A 13,881-nucleotide genomic window follows, 5' to 3' on the forward strand; every position below is an offset into this window, starting at 1 on the left:
CCCAGTTCTATATATAGGAGTTTGAATTTGAGTGGTTTTTAAATGTTGCTATAGTAAGAAATTGAATGCTGTGAATTTTATTATGTCTCAAGTGCTCGCAACAGTTCGTACAATTTTAAATTATATTTAACAATGTAATGGCATAGAGTAAACTGTGAACTTTTATATAGTCAACACATGACTCTTACTGTCTGGGTTCCTATTTTGATTAAGCTCTTGCAGTTTAAAAAATTCAACTCTGAGAAATAGGAACAGACTGTTACCTGGTTTGGTGTATCTGGTGATGGTGGTGGTTTAGTCGCTAAGTCATATCCGACTCTTGCGACCCCATGGACTGTACCCTGCCAGGGTACCTCTGTCCATAGGATTCTCCAGTCAAGAATACTGGATAGGGTTACTATTTCCATCTCCAGAGGATCTTTCCAACCCAGCGATTGAACCTGGGTCTTCTGCATTGCAGGCAGATTCTTTACCAACTTAGCTACAAAAGAAAGAAAGAAAGTGAAGTCTCTCAGTTGTGTCCGACTCCTTGTGATCCCATGGACTGTAGCCTACCAGGGTCCTCTGTCCATGGAATTTTCCAGGCAAGAATACTGGAATGGGTTGCCATTTCCTTCTTTAGGGATCTTCCCAACCCAGGCATCGAACCTGGGTTGCGAGCAGACAGTTTACCATCTGAGGCCACTAGGGAAGCCTGACTTAGCCATGGGATACCCTTAAATCTTACAGTGTGGTTTTAGTGAGTATAGGATTCCAAGATAAGACTTCTAAAGACACAACTCCAATAGATAGTTTACTCCATGACAACAAAATGTTTGTCAGATGGAGTTGCCAGTTACATTGCAAATATGATAAAAAAAAGCGGTAACCAAAGCCATTCTTTGTCATTACTGAAAGCAGCCGAACTAGATTCCTGTCAGATGCTGGGAAATAGGTTCATGCAAGGAAGATATTGTATAGTACTAATAAGATATTCATAATGTCTTATTCATATTCATAGCTTATTCATAATATCTTATGAATAAGGAGCTTAGTTTTGGCTTGGAATTTTTATTTTTGCTTCAAAATATCATTGTCTACCAAATTCTATTTTTATTTCCATTGGCATTTGGTGAAGTACATAAAGCCTGTAAGCTCAAGGATTATCCCCTAAAGGGTAGAGAGGTCCTGAAGTCACTTTGGATGTAGAAGTGCGATTCTCTGAAAGGTACTTCAGCAGGTCACACAGGAAGCACACCCCTCATAGGATGTCTTCCTGCACTTTCCTCCCTCAGTGGGTGACCCAGTCTTGGAGAGCCTGTAAATGTGTGCCACCAAGTTCTCAGTCCTTAGTCACAGAGACTTTTTAATTCTGGGTATTTTGTTGTTTGTAAATATCTCCATTCATACATTTTTAGTTGAATAATATCAATATGAACAAGTTTTCTATAGTGAAATAGCAGCATCAGAAACATCCTAAGCCCTTCATTTTATTTTTTATTTATTTATTTTATTTATTTATTTTTTAGCCCTTCATTTTAAAAGGCAAGTCTCCTACCAGTTAGACACAGAAAAATAACTTGGAAAAGAAACTTATTTATACCTTCCTTTATTAAATTCTTCCATTCCTGCTTCCTGCTATAGCTAAAGAAATAAAATTTTACTGGAAATCAAGGGAAATTGTCAGTGCTTTGATTAAATACAGTATAGTTTCCATGATCTGTCTTAGCAAACTGAGCTGCTGTTTAAGAAGGGCGTCTAATAGGAAGCCGAGTCTTTTCTCTTTACACTAGAGAGGAGACAGTGTAGTAATTATTGGGAGAGAGTTAGAGCCAGGCTACCAAGTGCAACGGAGAAGGCAATGGCACCCCACTCCAGTACTCTTGCCTGGAAAATCCCATGGACAGAGGAATCTGGTAGGCTGCAGTCCATGGGGTCGCTAAGAGTCAGACACGACTGAACGACTTCACTTTCACCTTTCACTTTCATGCATTGGAGAAGGAAATGGCAACCCACTCCAGTGTTCTTGCCTTGAGAATCCCAGGGACGGGGGAGCCTGGTGGGCCGCCATCTATGGGGTCGCACAGAGTCGGACACGACTGAAGTGACTTAGCAACCAGGTGCAAATCTCATCTCCTGTGTCCCAGTCCTCTTCTGTAAAGTGGGGATGATAATAATTCCAACCTCTTCTGGTAGCCATGAGTATTAAGGAACTTAATATATATGTACATGTAGAACACTGCCTAGCATTTGATAAGTACTATATAAATATATATAAATATAAATATTGGGTATCATTTTTTAATTATTTATTTTACTTTACAATATCGTATTGGTTTTGCCATACATTGACTTGAATCCGCCATGAGTGTACATGTGTTCCCCATCCTGAACCCCACTCCCATGTCCCTCCCCATCCCATCCCTCTGGGTCATCCCAGTGCACCAGCCCCAAGCACCCTGTCTCATGCATCAAACCTGGACTGGCGATTAGTTTCACGTATGATATTTTACATGTTTCAGTGCTATTTTCCCATATCATCCCGCCCTCGCCCTCTCCCACAGAGTCCAAAAGGCTGTTCAATACATCTGCGTCTCTTTTGTTGTCTTGCATACAGATTTATTGTTACCTTCTTTCTAAATTCCATATATATGTGTTAGTATACTGTATTGGTGTTTTTCTTTCTGGGTATTATTTTTTGTTACATGTTATGTATGTGTGTTATCTGTTATAATTATCTCTGAAGTTTCCTACAGAGACTATCTTGCTATTTAAAATTATGAGTAAGAACTTTTATACTCTCAACATTTGAGTCATCACTGTTGTAAAGTGAGAAAGTGCTCACATTGTAAGCTAGGAAGCTATTCTGTCACCTCACCTTCACCTCATTTCTTAAAGGAAAAAACAAATAGGTGCCAGTTATATCCCCTGTATACTTAATACACACACACCAGCTAAATCTGTGAGCCTCCTCTTGTGTGTATGACTAGAGAAGTGAAGTCGCTCAGTTGTGTCCGACTCCTTGCGACCCCGTGGACTGTAGCCCACCAGGCTCCTCTGTCCATGGGATTCTCCAGGCAAGAATACTGGAGTGGGTTGCCATTTCAAGAGCTATTTAATAGGTCACTTAGATTATATGTATGTTCTACAATATTATTATAACACTTCTAGGAAATTAGATAGGGTTTGACTACCTTTGGAAATAAGTGTTGAACCTGAAAAATGTGTTCCTCTTCCTGGATCATTTATATTTAGAAATAATACTGAACTTTGTCACATACCTGAAATGTCAGTAATACCATAGCCGCATGTATCTCTTTGAGTTGGTTTTATGTTGACAAAACAAATATGAGGAAGATTTGAACATTTATATTCATTAACTTTTCAGTCATAACTGAATTTTCATTTGTTATAATTTATTTCTAGTGAATTTGTTTAATAGAAAATGGGCTCATTCCTATTGATGTTTGGCAGAAACCAACACAATACTGTAAAGCAATTATCCTTCAATTAAAAATAAATAAAATTTAAAAAAAATGGGCTCGCAGTTGTCAATAGATGATGGAAGGAGGTTAATCATCTTGAAGGTGTATTAACACAAACAGGTATTTTACATCCCAACATTTTTAAAATTTCTCAGTGACAGGAATTGATAACAGTAATTTGGTATTTCTATGTAAAAATCATCTGTGATAGTCCCAAGGTATTGTGCTTAGGAGACACAGTCCTCATAACAAAAGTTATGTCAGTTTAAGTTTTATTTGTGTATTGAGAGACTTGAGATTTTCTGCACGATTGATAATGACCAGTCAATATCAATGCACAGTTGATAATGACAATTGATAATGACCAGAAGTGCCTATTTCTTTACTAACTTGATCATCAAAAGGAACTGAATTTGTTTGACAGGTTGTTTCTCTTTTCCTGTTTTAGTGGATTTAACAACCTCCAAAGAGGGCGGAGGGAAAGATACAACTGTTTCTATTGCTACCATGATACAGATGAAGTTTAGGGGGCAGATGGGGAGAAATGAGCCTGAGAGTCAGTAAATTGGAGAAAACCATTAAAGAATATCTCTAGAAGTTTTTTTTTTTTTTTTAATTGTGGAAATAAGTTAAAGTAGTCTTTCACCTTTGTCTTACAGAAAAAGTTATCAGAGCCTTGACCAGTTATCAGCTGAGGTTAGCCTTTCTCAGACTTCACTGGATCCAGGTCAGTCACAAGAAGGAGATGGAAAACAAGACACATTAAATTTAATCAGTGAAGGTAAGAAAAAAAATCTATTCGAAAATTATGTTTTCCTGCACTGTACGTATTCTAATTGCTAAAGAATAATAGTGACATTTCTGTGAAGCATGCTAGGAATTAAGCTGCCATTATGATTAAAAAGGGTCAACTCTTGTTTTTATCTCATGTGTTTGTAGCTAAACTTCTCAAAAGATATTCTGTAGCTGTTAACCTTTATTTCTTCACTTCCTGTGTTCTTTTTTACCCATTCCAATTTGGCTTTTCCCCCCAGTTTGGCTTTCTTTTTTTTTCCAATTTGGCTTTTGAGTCTCTGCTACTTACCAAAATGCGTTTTATGAAGGTAATCAACTGCTGCCATATTGTTGACATCAGTCCTCTGTCTTCACCCTGTTAAACTTCTCAGCAGTTTTTGATCCAGCTGATGATTACTCATTCTTGAGTTCTTCTGGTACTTCATTTTCTGAATATGCTGAAAAACGTGGGGAGTAGAAGAGTCTTCTTTCCTGTTGCTTTCAGCTGTGTTCTAACCACCCCTCTTTCCATTGAGTTGCATCTTCCTGAACAACATGTTGATCCAGTTTCATAACTTTTGAGGCCACTTTCAATCGTATGATCACATTTCAGTTTCTGAGACACAGTCTGCTTGCTTTTAAACTTCAGTAGAGTAGCTGTTTAGAAATTCTTACCTTTCCCACACCCACCCCCCAGGTATAGGCTAGGTGTGTGACTCTAACACTTTGGATTGGATAGCTGGTGCTGGAATAATCCAACGCTCACATATTTTCCCTCTGCTCTTCTCAGTTCCACGCTTGGTGATGGGTGAGGTCTAGGGACAGACAGACCCTGCCTTACTTCAAAGGAACTGTTTTCTTCTGTGCCTCCTCTCTTCTCTGTCATCTTTGTTGCAGTAAATGACACTCCCACAGGCGTTATCCTAGTCGCTGCTCTTTGCCCTCTAACTGCAAGTCAGCTTGTCAACAAGTTCTGTCTGCTTCCCATGCAGTGCATGCTGCAGGTATTGATTCATCCTCTCCATTACTACTGCTGTGGTCTAGGCCACCTGAATCAAGCCTCTTGGATGGAATGGACTGCTTTCCTCTCTCATTCCTGCCTCCTCTTAATCCATTCTCCATTTAGTGATCAGTAATCATTAAAAAACATAAATCAGAATCTATTTGCCACCCACCTTGAAATTCTGTAACTGCTCTCAGTACCAATCAGAGTCAAAGCCAAACTGCTTTTCGTGGCTTCCTTGTGATCTGGTCCTTAACAGCTTCTGCTTCATATCGGTCCATAGCAAACTGATTTGTTCTCCACACCATAGCAAACTGACCTCCAGACTGTCCCTCCAGGCTGGTTTCTGCCTCAGCTATCTTTACACTTCCTTTGCCCACTGCCCTGAAGCTCCTTTCTTAAAATCTTTCCATGGCAACTTCTTCATCAGGTCTCTGGAAAAATATCAGCTCTTTAAAGTAGTTTTCATTGGCTGCTGTACCTTAATTCACCACCTGTCTCCAGGTCCACCCCATCCCGGTCACTTTACAATACGTATTGCTATACATTATGATTCTTATCTGTAACTCCCCACTAAGATGTAAGCTTAGAAGGGTAGCTTCCTGGTGGCTCAGACAGTAAAGAATCCACCTGCAATGTGGGAGCCCTGGGTTCGATCCCTGGGTTGGGAAGATCCCTTGGAGAAGGGTATGGTAACCCACTCCAGTATTCTTGCCTGAAGAATTCCATGGACAGAGGAGCTTGGCGGGCTACAGTCCATGGGGTCAAAAAAGTCGGACATGACTGGGTGACAAATGCTTTCACCACCCATGAGGGTGGGGTATCTTATCCATATTTTCACCAGGATATTGTTAGAGTCTGATGAATTATAGATAGTCATTAAATATTAATTGATAGAATAAGTATATATAATAAATAAGTGTCATAGACTGTGAAGAACAAATTACTGGTAGTATAAAGTAAAAATTCAGTTAACCAGAAGTCTCAGGCAATGGAAAAATTATGATAAAATGAATTTCCTGCTTCTTTTAAGATAGTTGTTGACATGTTCTTGAAGGGCCTTAGTCTGTTTTACTAGTTTAATAAACAGTGTATATTAAATACAAACGGATCTTTCTTTGATGATATTGACAATAAAGGTAGCATATTAGAGTGTCTTAGTGGCACTAATGTCGATAGAAAAGAGTAAACTGTCATTTTTTAGAGTATGTATATGTTTAAAAAACCTAGTGAATACTATGGATTTCTTTATGATGATTTTTCATATAAAAATACATTTGTTCAAACTTTTAATCTAGTTTCTAATTTTAGGCATTTTAATATCAATAAGATATTAATAATGAATATTTTTATACTGTTAAAACAAATGTGAGACTTCCCTAGTGGTCCAGTGATTAAGACTCTGCTCCTCCACTGCTGGGAGTGTGGAGCTCGATCCCTGGTCAGGGAACTAAGATCCTGCATGCTGTGTGGTGTGGCCAAAAATAATAATAAAGTAAAATTTGTTAAGAAAAAAAAAGAAAATGAATGGAGGAGGAGGGAGTGGGTAGCACATACAGGATTTTTAGGGCCATGAAATGGCTCCAGTGATACTAAAATGGTAGAAACATGTTATTATACATTGTGCAGCCCGTAGGATGGTCAGTGTTAGGAGTGAACCCTAATATAAACTGTGGCCTCTGGGTGGTGATTGTGTGTTCGTGTAGGTTCCTCCATTGTAATAAGTGTGCACTCTAGTGGGGGAGGCTAATAGTGGGAGCCTGTGCATGTGTAGGGGTAGGAGGTATATGAACAATCCCTGTACCTTCATGCTCAGTTTCTTTATGAACCTAATTACCCTAAAGAATACTGTATTGGTTTTAAGAATTCAGGTACTGCTTTGAAAAGATAAACAAAACTGATAAACCTTCAGCTAGACTCATCAAGGAAAAAAAGATGAGACCCAAATCCATAAAATCAGAAATGGAAAAGGAGAAGTTACAGCTGACACCACAGAAATGCAAAGGATCATAATAGATTACAAAAGCTAGTAAAATGGATGAGCAAGAAAAAAAATGGACAGATTCCTCAATGTACAATCTCCCAAGGCAGAACCAGGAAGAAATAGAAAATACGAACTGATGCCTTACCAGTAATAAAATTGAATCAATAATTTAAAAACATCCAGCAAACCAAAGTCCAGGACCAGATGGCTTCACAGGTGAATTCTACCCACATTTAGAAAAGAGTCACCGCCTCTCCTTCTGAAACTATTCCAAAAAACTGCAAAGGAAGGGACACTTCTGAACTTATTCTATGAGATCAGCATCACCCAGATTCCACAACCAGACAAAGGTATCACACAGAAAAGAAAATGATAGGCCAGTATCCCTGAGGGACGTACATACATTACAGGTAGTACTCTGATCAAAATGCAAAAGAATCATAGAATTTGATAATTTTTTTCTTTAAAGGGGCCTTTCACCTGGGGGTAAATAAACCATCTATTGAACAACTCTTGGGTGAAAGAGAAATATAAGTTGAAATTACGAATTTCTAAAAAATGCCAGTGAAGACTCAGCATAGCAGACTGTGAGATTTACTTGTCTATGACCAACCTAGACAACATATTAAAAAGCAGAGACATTACTTTTCCAACAAGGTCCGTCTAGTCAGGCTATGGTTTTTCCAGTGGTCATGTATGGATGTGAGAGTTGGACTATAAAGAAAGCTGAGCGCCGAAGAATTGATGCTTTTGAACTGTGGTGTTGGAGAAGACTCTAGAGAGTCCCTTGGACTACAAGGAGATCCAACCAGTCCATCCTAAAGGAGATCAGTCCTGAGTGTTCATTGGAAGGACTGATGTTGAAGCTGAAACTTCAATACTTTGGCCACCTGATGCAAAGAGCTGACTCATTTGAAAAGACCCTGATGCTGGGAAGGATTGAGGGCAGAAGGAGAAGAGGACAACAGAGGATGAGATGGTTGGATGGCATCACTGACTCAATGGACACAAGTTTGAGTAATCACTGGCAGTTGGTGATGGACAGGGTGGCCTGGCATGCTGCGGTTCATGGGGTTGCAAAGAGTCGAACATGACTGAGCAACTGAACTGAAAAAGGAAAGAAAATAAATGAGTTTTCCCAGCCCCTAAAACTAGAAAAAGAAGCAAAAGGTAAATTAAAAAGCACAAAGAATAAAATAATAAAGATAAAATCACAAGTTAATGAGACAGAGAATAGAAAAGATATTTACTTAATAAATCAAGAAACCTTATTTTTTAATTAAAAGAGACCCAGATAATTCAATCATAAAGGAAAGAAAGCAAATAAAAATTAAGGGAATAAGTACAACCTGATAAATACAGTATGAAAAATTAAAAAGTGATAGGTCAGTTCCACTTACAGATAATGATATAAAAGTTTTAAATAACGTACTAGTGAACAGTGTCTATCACCACATAAAGGAACGATACACCGTGAACAGGAACAGAAGATTGATTCAGTATTAGGAAATCTATTAATATGATGCACTATATTAATAGATCTGAGGAAAGACTTATCATCCACAGATGCCAGGAAACCCTGGGCAGAATTCAACACGTGTGTGATAAACATTCAACACAGAAGACCTAAGTAATACTTACCTTACATGAATATGTATATATGTGTGTATATCTGTCCTAAAACCAGCATCTTAATGGGGAAATGCTGAGATACCCATTGTTTCTACCACTATTTAACATTATACTGGAGGTTTAGTCAGTGCATTTAAAGAAGAAACTTCTAGGGACATGAGAATTGGATTTTAGAGTTTATAGCATGAACCTGGGAAGCACAGATAAATAACACTAATTTAGACAATTAAAAAAAAAAGTCTTGGAGCTTCTCTGTGGTTAAGAATCTACCTTCAGGGGACACGGGTTCGATCCCTAGTCCAGGAAGATCCCACACACCACAGAGTAACTAAGCCTGTGTACCACAACTACTGAGCCCACATGCTGCAGGCTCCTGAAGCCTGCATTCCTTGAGCCTGGGCTCTGTAACAAAGAGTAGCCCCCTGCTCGCTGCAACTAGAGAAAACCTGTGTGCAGCAACAAAGGCCCAGCACAGCCAGAAACAAAATTCAAAAATGAAATAAACTGCAAAGTTAAAAAAATAAAAGTCTTCTACAGTAACAGGATATAAAATTATACAGAAATCAGTAGCCTTTGCATGTGGTATAAATAGCCAGTGACTCTGTTAGTATGGAAAAAGAAAAGCTATTTAAACAGCAGAGAAGATAAAATATTTAGGCATTGTACATTTCTTGTTAAATTTTTTCCTATCTCAGGAGAGCTATAACCATTTTTAAGAAATACAAAAGCAGACTCAGTAAATGGAAAGAAATACTTTCGAGTTTTCTCCAAGTTAGTGTAAAGTTGACACAATCCTGCATATGCTTTTATTTTCTAATCCAGTAAATTTACCCTAGAGATACACTAAACTATGTATGCCCAAGGTTATTCTGTCCACTTAATATTTGTTTACATTCTGTACTTTTCCCTGAATGCTTATCACTTTGAAGAATTTCTGTAGCTACCCCCTTTTTAAAATTTAACTTTTTATTTTGAAGTAATTATAGATTCACATGCAGATTAATAAATAATACAGAGATCTCCATATACCCTTCACTCAGTTTGCCTCCTGGGCAACATCTTACAAAACTGTACAATATCACATCTATGAAATTGACAGCATAATCCACTGATTTCACTCAGACTTACAGGTACTCAGTCGTGTGTGTTTTTAGTATATGCCATTTTACATGTGTCGGTCCTTGTACACACACCACCGTTCAGACATGGACAGTTCCTTCACCACAGGGATCCCTTATGCTGCCCTTTATAACCATACCACCTCCCTTCCAGCCATGCCTTACCTCTGTCCCTTCCCTAACCCACAGCAAGCACTAATCTGTTCTATGTTACTGTAATATGTCATGAAATTATGAAGAATGTTGTATAATAACATCATGAAGAGTATTAAGATAGTACATGGACTCTTTGGATTGGATTTTTTCACTCAGCATAATTCCCCTGAGATCTGTCCCAGTTGTTACGTGTCTATTTTTTTTAATTGCTTTCTTTATTTTTATTTTTGCTTTTTTTATTGCTAAGAATATTCCATGGTATGGATGTGCTGTATCATTTTTGTTTTGTTTTGAAACCAGTCATTGAGGGATGTTTAGGTTGGTTTACACTTGAGGACTGTAAAGCTGCTACCATTGACTGAATGTTTGTGTTCCCCTAGATTCATCTGTCGAAACCAAATATCTGGTATGAGAATATTAGAACATGGGTGTTGGGAGATGATTAGGTATGAGGATGGAGGCTTCATGAATGGGATTAGTGCCCTTAAAGAGAGACCCCAGAGAGCTCCTTTCCCCCTTTAGTCTTGTTAGGACAGAGTGAGAAGACTACTGTATAGAAACCAGGAGACGGACCATAACCAGACACCGAATTTGCAGTGACCTTGAGCTTGGATTTCCCAGTTTCCAGAACTGTGAAAAACAAATTTCTGTTGTTTATAAGCCACCCAGTTTATGATATTTCTGGTATAGCAGCTGAAATGGACTAAGCTGCTGTGAACCTTTATTTATAGGTGTTTGTGTGAACCTAAGTCTTACTTTCTCTGGGATGAATAGCTAGGAGTACAGCTGCTAGGCTGTATGGTGGTTGCATGTTTAGGTTTTTAAGAATCTGCCCAACTATTTTTCAGAGTGACTGTTCTGTTTTGTATTCCCACCAGCAATGTATGAGCAATCCAATTTGTCCACATCCTTACCATCTTTCAGTGTTGTCAGTTTTTTATTTTAGCCATTGTTATAGGTATGCAGCTTCCCTGGTGGCTCAGAGGTTAAAGCGTCTGCCTAGAATGCAGGAGACCAAGGTTCGATCCCTGGGTCGGGAAGATCCCCTGGAGAAGGAAATGGCAACCCACTCCAGTACTCTTGCCTGGAGAATCCCATGGAGGGAGGAGCCTGGTAGGCTACAGTCCATGGGGTCACAAGGAGTCGGACACGACTGAGTGACTTCACTGTCACTATCTCACCATGGGTTTAATCTGCATTTCCCTGATGGGCTTCCCAGGTGGCTCAGTGGTAAAAAATCTGCCTCCCAGTGAAGGAAGACTCAGGAGATATGGGTTCGATTCCTGGGTCAAGAAGATCCCCTAGAGGAGGAAATGGCAACCCACTACAGTATTCTTGCCTGGGAAATTATGTGGACAGAGGAGCCTCTTGGGCTGAAGTCCATGGGGTCACAAAGAGTCGGATACAACTGAGCCACTCAGCATGCATGATGGCAAGTGACGTTCATTTTTGTGAACTTATTTGCCATCAGTATCCTCCAGTGAAGTATCTCTTCCTATCTTAGTCTGTTCTCAACTTGAATTCCTTTGTTTTTTAAACTGTTGAATTTTAAGAGTTCAATAGGTAATTCTAAAATTGATACATGTTAGAAAACACTCAAACTTGATGGGTAGCTATACATTTTTCATGCTCTCTCAACATAGATTACTCTTTCGAAAAATACTGACTCTTCAGGAAAAAAATGTATTGGAAGTTCACCATTTCTTTTCCTGGCTGTTTCTTACATTGCATCACAGTAAAAATGAAAAAAATTTAATTTAAAGACTTTCGTGACATCATCCCAATTTTATACTGTTCTTTGTACCTACTTTTCTTGTTGAATGTAAGCTGGATGGTAAGTTCATTAAAATTTCTTTTTGTGCTTTGCTGCATTGATTAAATTTTTATAATGAATATGTCATTTTTTTCAAACATAATAGATATTTTTCCCTTCTAAAAACAAATACTGGAAATTAAATACATCAAATGTATGGTTTGAAGTGGTAAATTTAGTGACAGAACTGTAAATGACCATTACTTTTACATATTTTTCACATTTTTAGTTAAAAGTATTAACATCTCTATGTGACAAGTCTCAAGAAATAGAGATTTGTTACTCATTACTTGGAGAAAAGAAATATGTGCTTGTATTCTAAAATTTTATTCAAACAGAAGAACCTTTTATGCCTTTGTATAGGTCCCTACATTCCTCAAGGATTTATTTTAATGAATGATATAGTAAAGAGGTATAAAACAAAAGGAAATTCTACATTCCTACTGATTATTTAAATTTTTTAAAAAATTTATAAGTTAAAATGTACCACAGTTGTTGATAGGAAGATTGAAAAGTTGTCTTTTTTTTAGGAAGCATGTATTAAGCCTTTCATATGTGACTGCTATTATGCTAACAGCTACATATTTCATCAAGTCTAACCAAAAAAAATAAACCCCCCCAAAGAAAGAGAATGCCAACAATTAAACTAGAACACATTTGTCCATATCTCTCAGCACTTTTATTTTAGAAGTTCTTTTAGACTTAAAAAAAAACCTGTTTCATTATAATTCTTATAACATAAAATCTATCATTTTATAAAACAAAATTTTTAAACTCACCATATTAAAGCATACAATTCAATGGTGTTTAGCATATTCAGCATGTGTAACCATCACCACTGTCTAATTTCAGAACATGGCCATCACCTAGTAAAGAAGCCCTGTTGTACCTACTAGGGTTCAGTCCCAATTCCTCCTTCCGCCTCCTCCTGGTGACTACTAATCTATCTTCTCTTTGAATTTTTCTGTTCTGAACATTTCATAAAATGAAATCATACAAAGTGTAGCTTCTTTTGGGCCTGGTTTTTTTTGACTTAGCATGTTTTCACAGTTCTTCCACGCCACAGCATCCATCAGTTGCTTCATTTCCTTTTATGCTCAAATAACCTTCCGTTGTGCGGCTGCACCGCAGTGTGTGCATTCGCTGTTGGAACGCTTGGGTTGTTTCCACTTTGGGGCTTTGATGAATGCTGCTGCCATGAACATTCATGTACAAGGTTTTGAGTGAACTTATATTTTTCTCTTGGGTATATATCCAAGAACAGAATTGGCTGGATCATATGTTTAACCATTTGAGGAACTGCCAAACTTGTGGTTTTTTTTTTTTTTTTGAACAGACAGTTGCATTTTGCAGTCCCACCAGCAGGGACGATTTCATTTTCTCCTCACCCACACCAACACTATTTATTGTCTGGCTTCCCTGGTGGCTCAGAGGTTAAAGCGTCTGCCTCCAATGTGGGAGACCCGGGTTTGATCCCTGGGTTGGGAAGATCCCCTGGAGAAGGAAATGGCAATCCACTCCAGTATTCTTGCCTGGAGAATCCCATGGACGGAGAAGGCTGGTAGGTTACAGTCCATGGGGTCGCAAACAGTCGGACACGACTGAGCGACTTCACCTTTGAAAATAGCCATCTAGTAGGTATGAAGTGGAATTTCATGGTTTTGACATGGACTGTGCTGGTGCATAATAATGTTGAACATCTTTTCATGTGCTTATTGGCCATTTGTATATCACCTTCAGAGAAATGTCTACTCAGATCCTTTGACCATTTGAAAATTGCATTGTCTTTTTATTGTTGAGTTGTGATAGTTCTTTATGTTTATTTTGGATTGTAGACCTGTAGCAGATAATACAAATTGCAGGTATTTTCTCCCTTTCTGAGGTGTGTGTTTTCACTTTCTTGCTAGTATTCTTTAACTTACAAAGTTGTCGATTTT

The 13,881-nt window shown here is 38.2% G+C and overlaps 1 protein-coding gene and 1 non-coding gene across 5 annotated transcripts in view; both read left to right on the forward strand.

The window, feature by feature from the left end:
• RUNDC3B (RUN domain containing 3B) overlaps window positions 1-13,881 on the forward strand; it is a 175,207-nt gene that overhangs the window by 151,821 nt on the left and 9,505 nt on the right. For all 4 annotated transcript variants that reach the window (XM_042249155.1, XM_042249156.1, XM_015095223.3 and 1 more), the window contains one exon: window positions 4,124-4,245. In XM_042249155.1, the coding sequence (XP_042105089.1) occupies window positions 4,124-4,245 (122 nt within the window). The remainder of the gene's footprint in view (window positions 1-4,123; window positions 4,246-13,881) is intronic.
• On the forward strand, window positions 11,100-11,171 carry TRNAS-AGA (transfer RNA serine (anticodon AGA)). The gene has a single exon. It is a non-coding gene; the product is annotated as a tRNA-Ser (tRNA).

Source organism: Ovis aries, chromosome 4 (genome assembly GCF_016772045.2).
Source record: "Ovis aries strain OAR_USU_Benz2616 breed Rambouillet chromosome 4, ARS-UI_Ramb_v3.0, whole genome shotgun sequence".
NCBI classification, from domain to species: domain Eukaryota; kingdom Metazoa; phylum Chordata; class Mammalia; order Artiodactyla; family Bovidae; genus Ovis; species Ovis aries.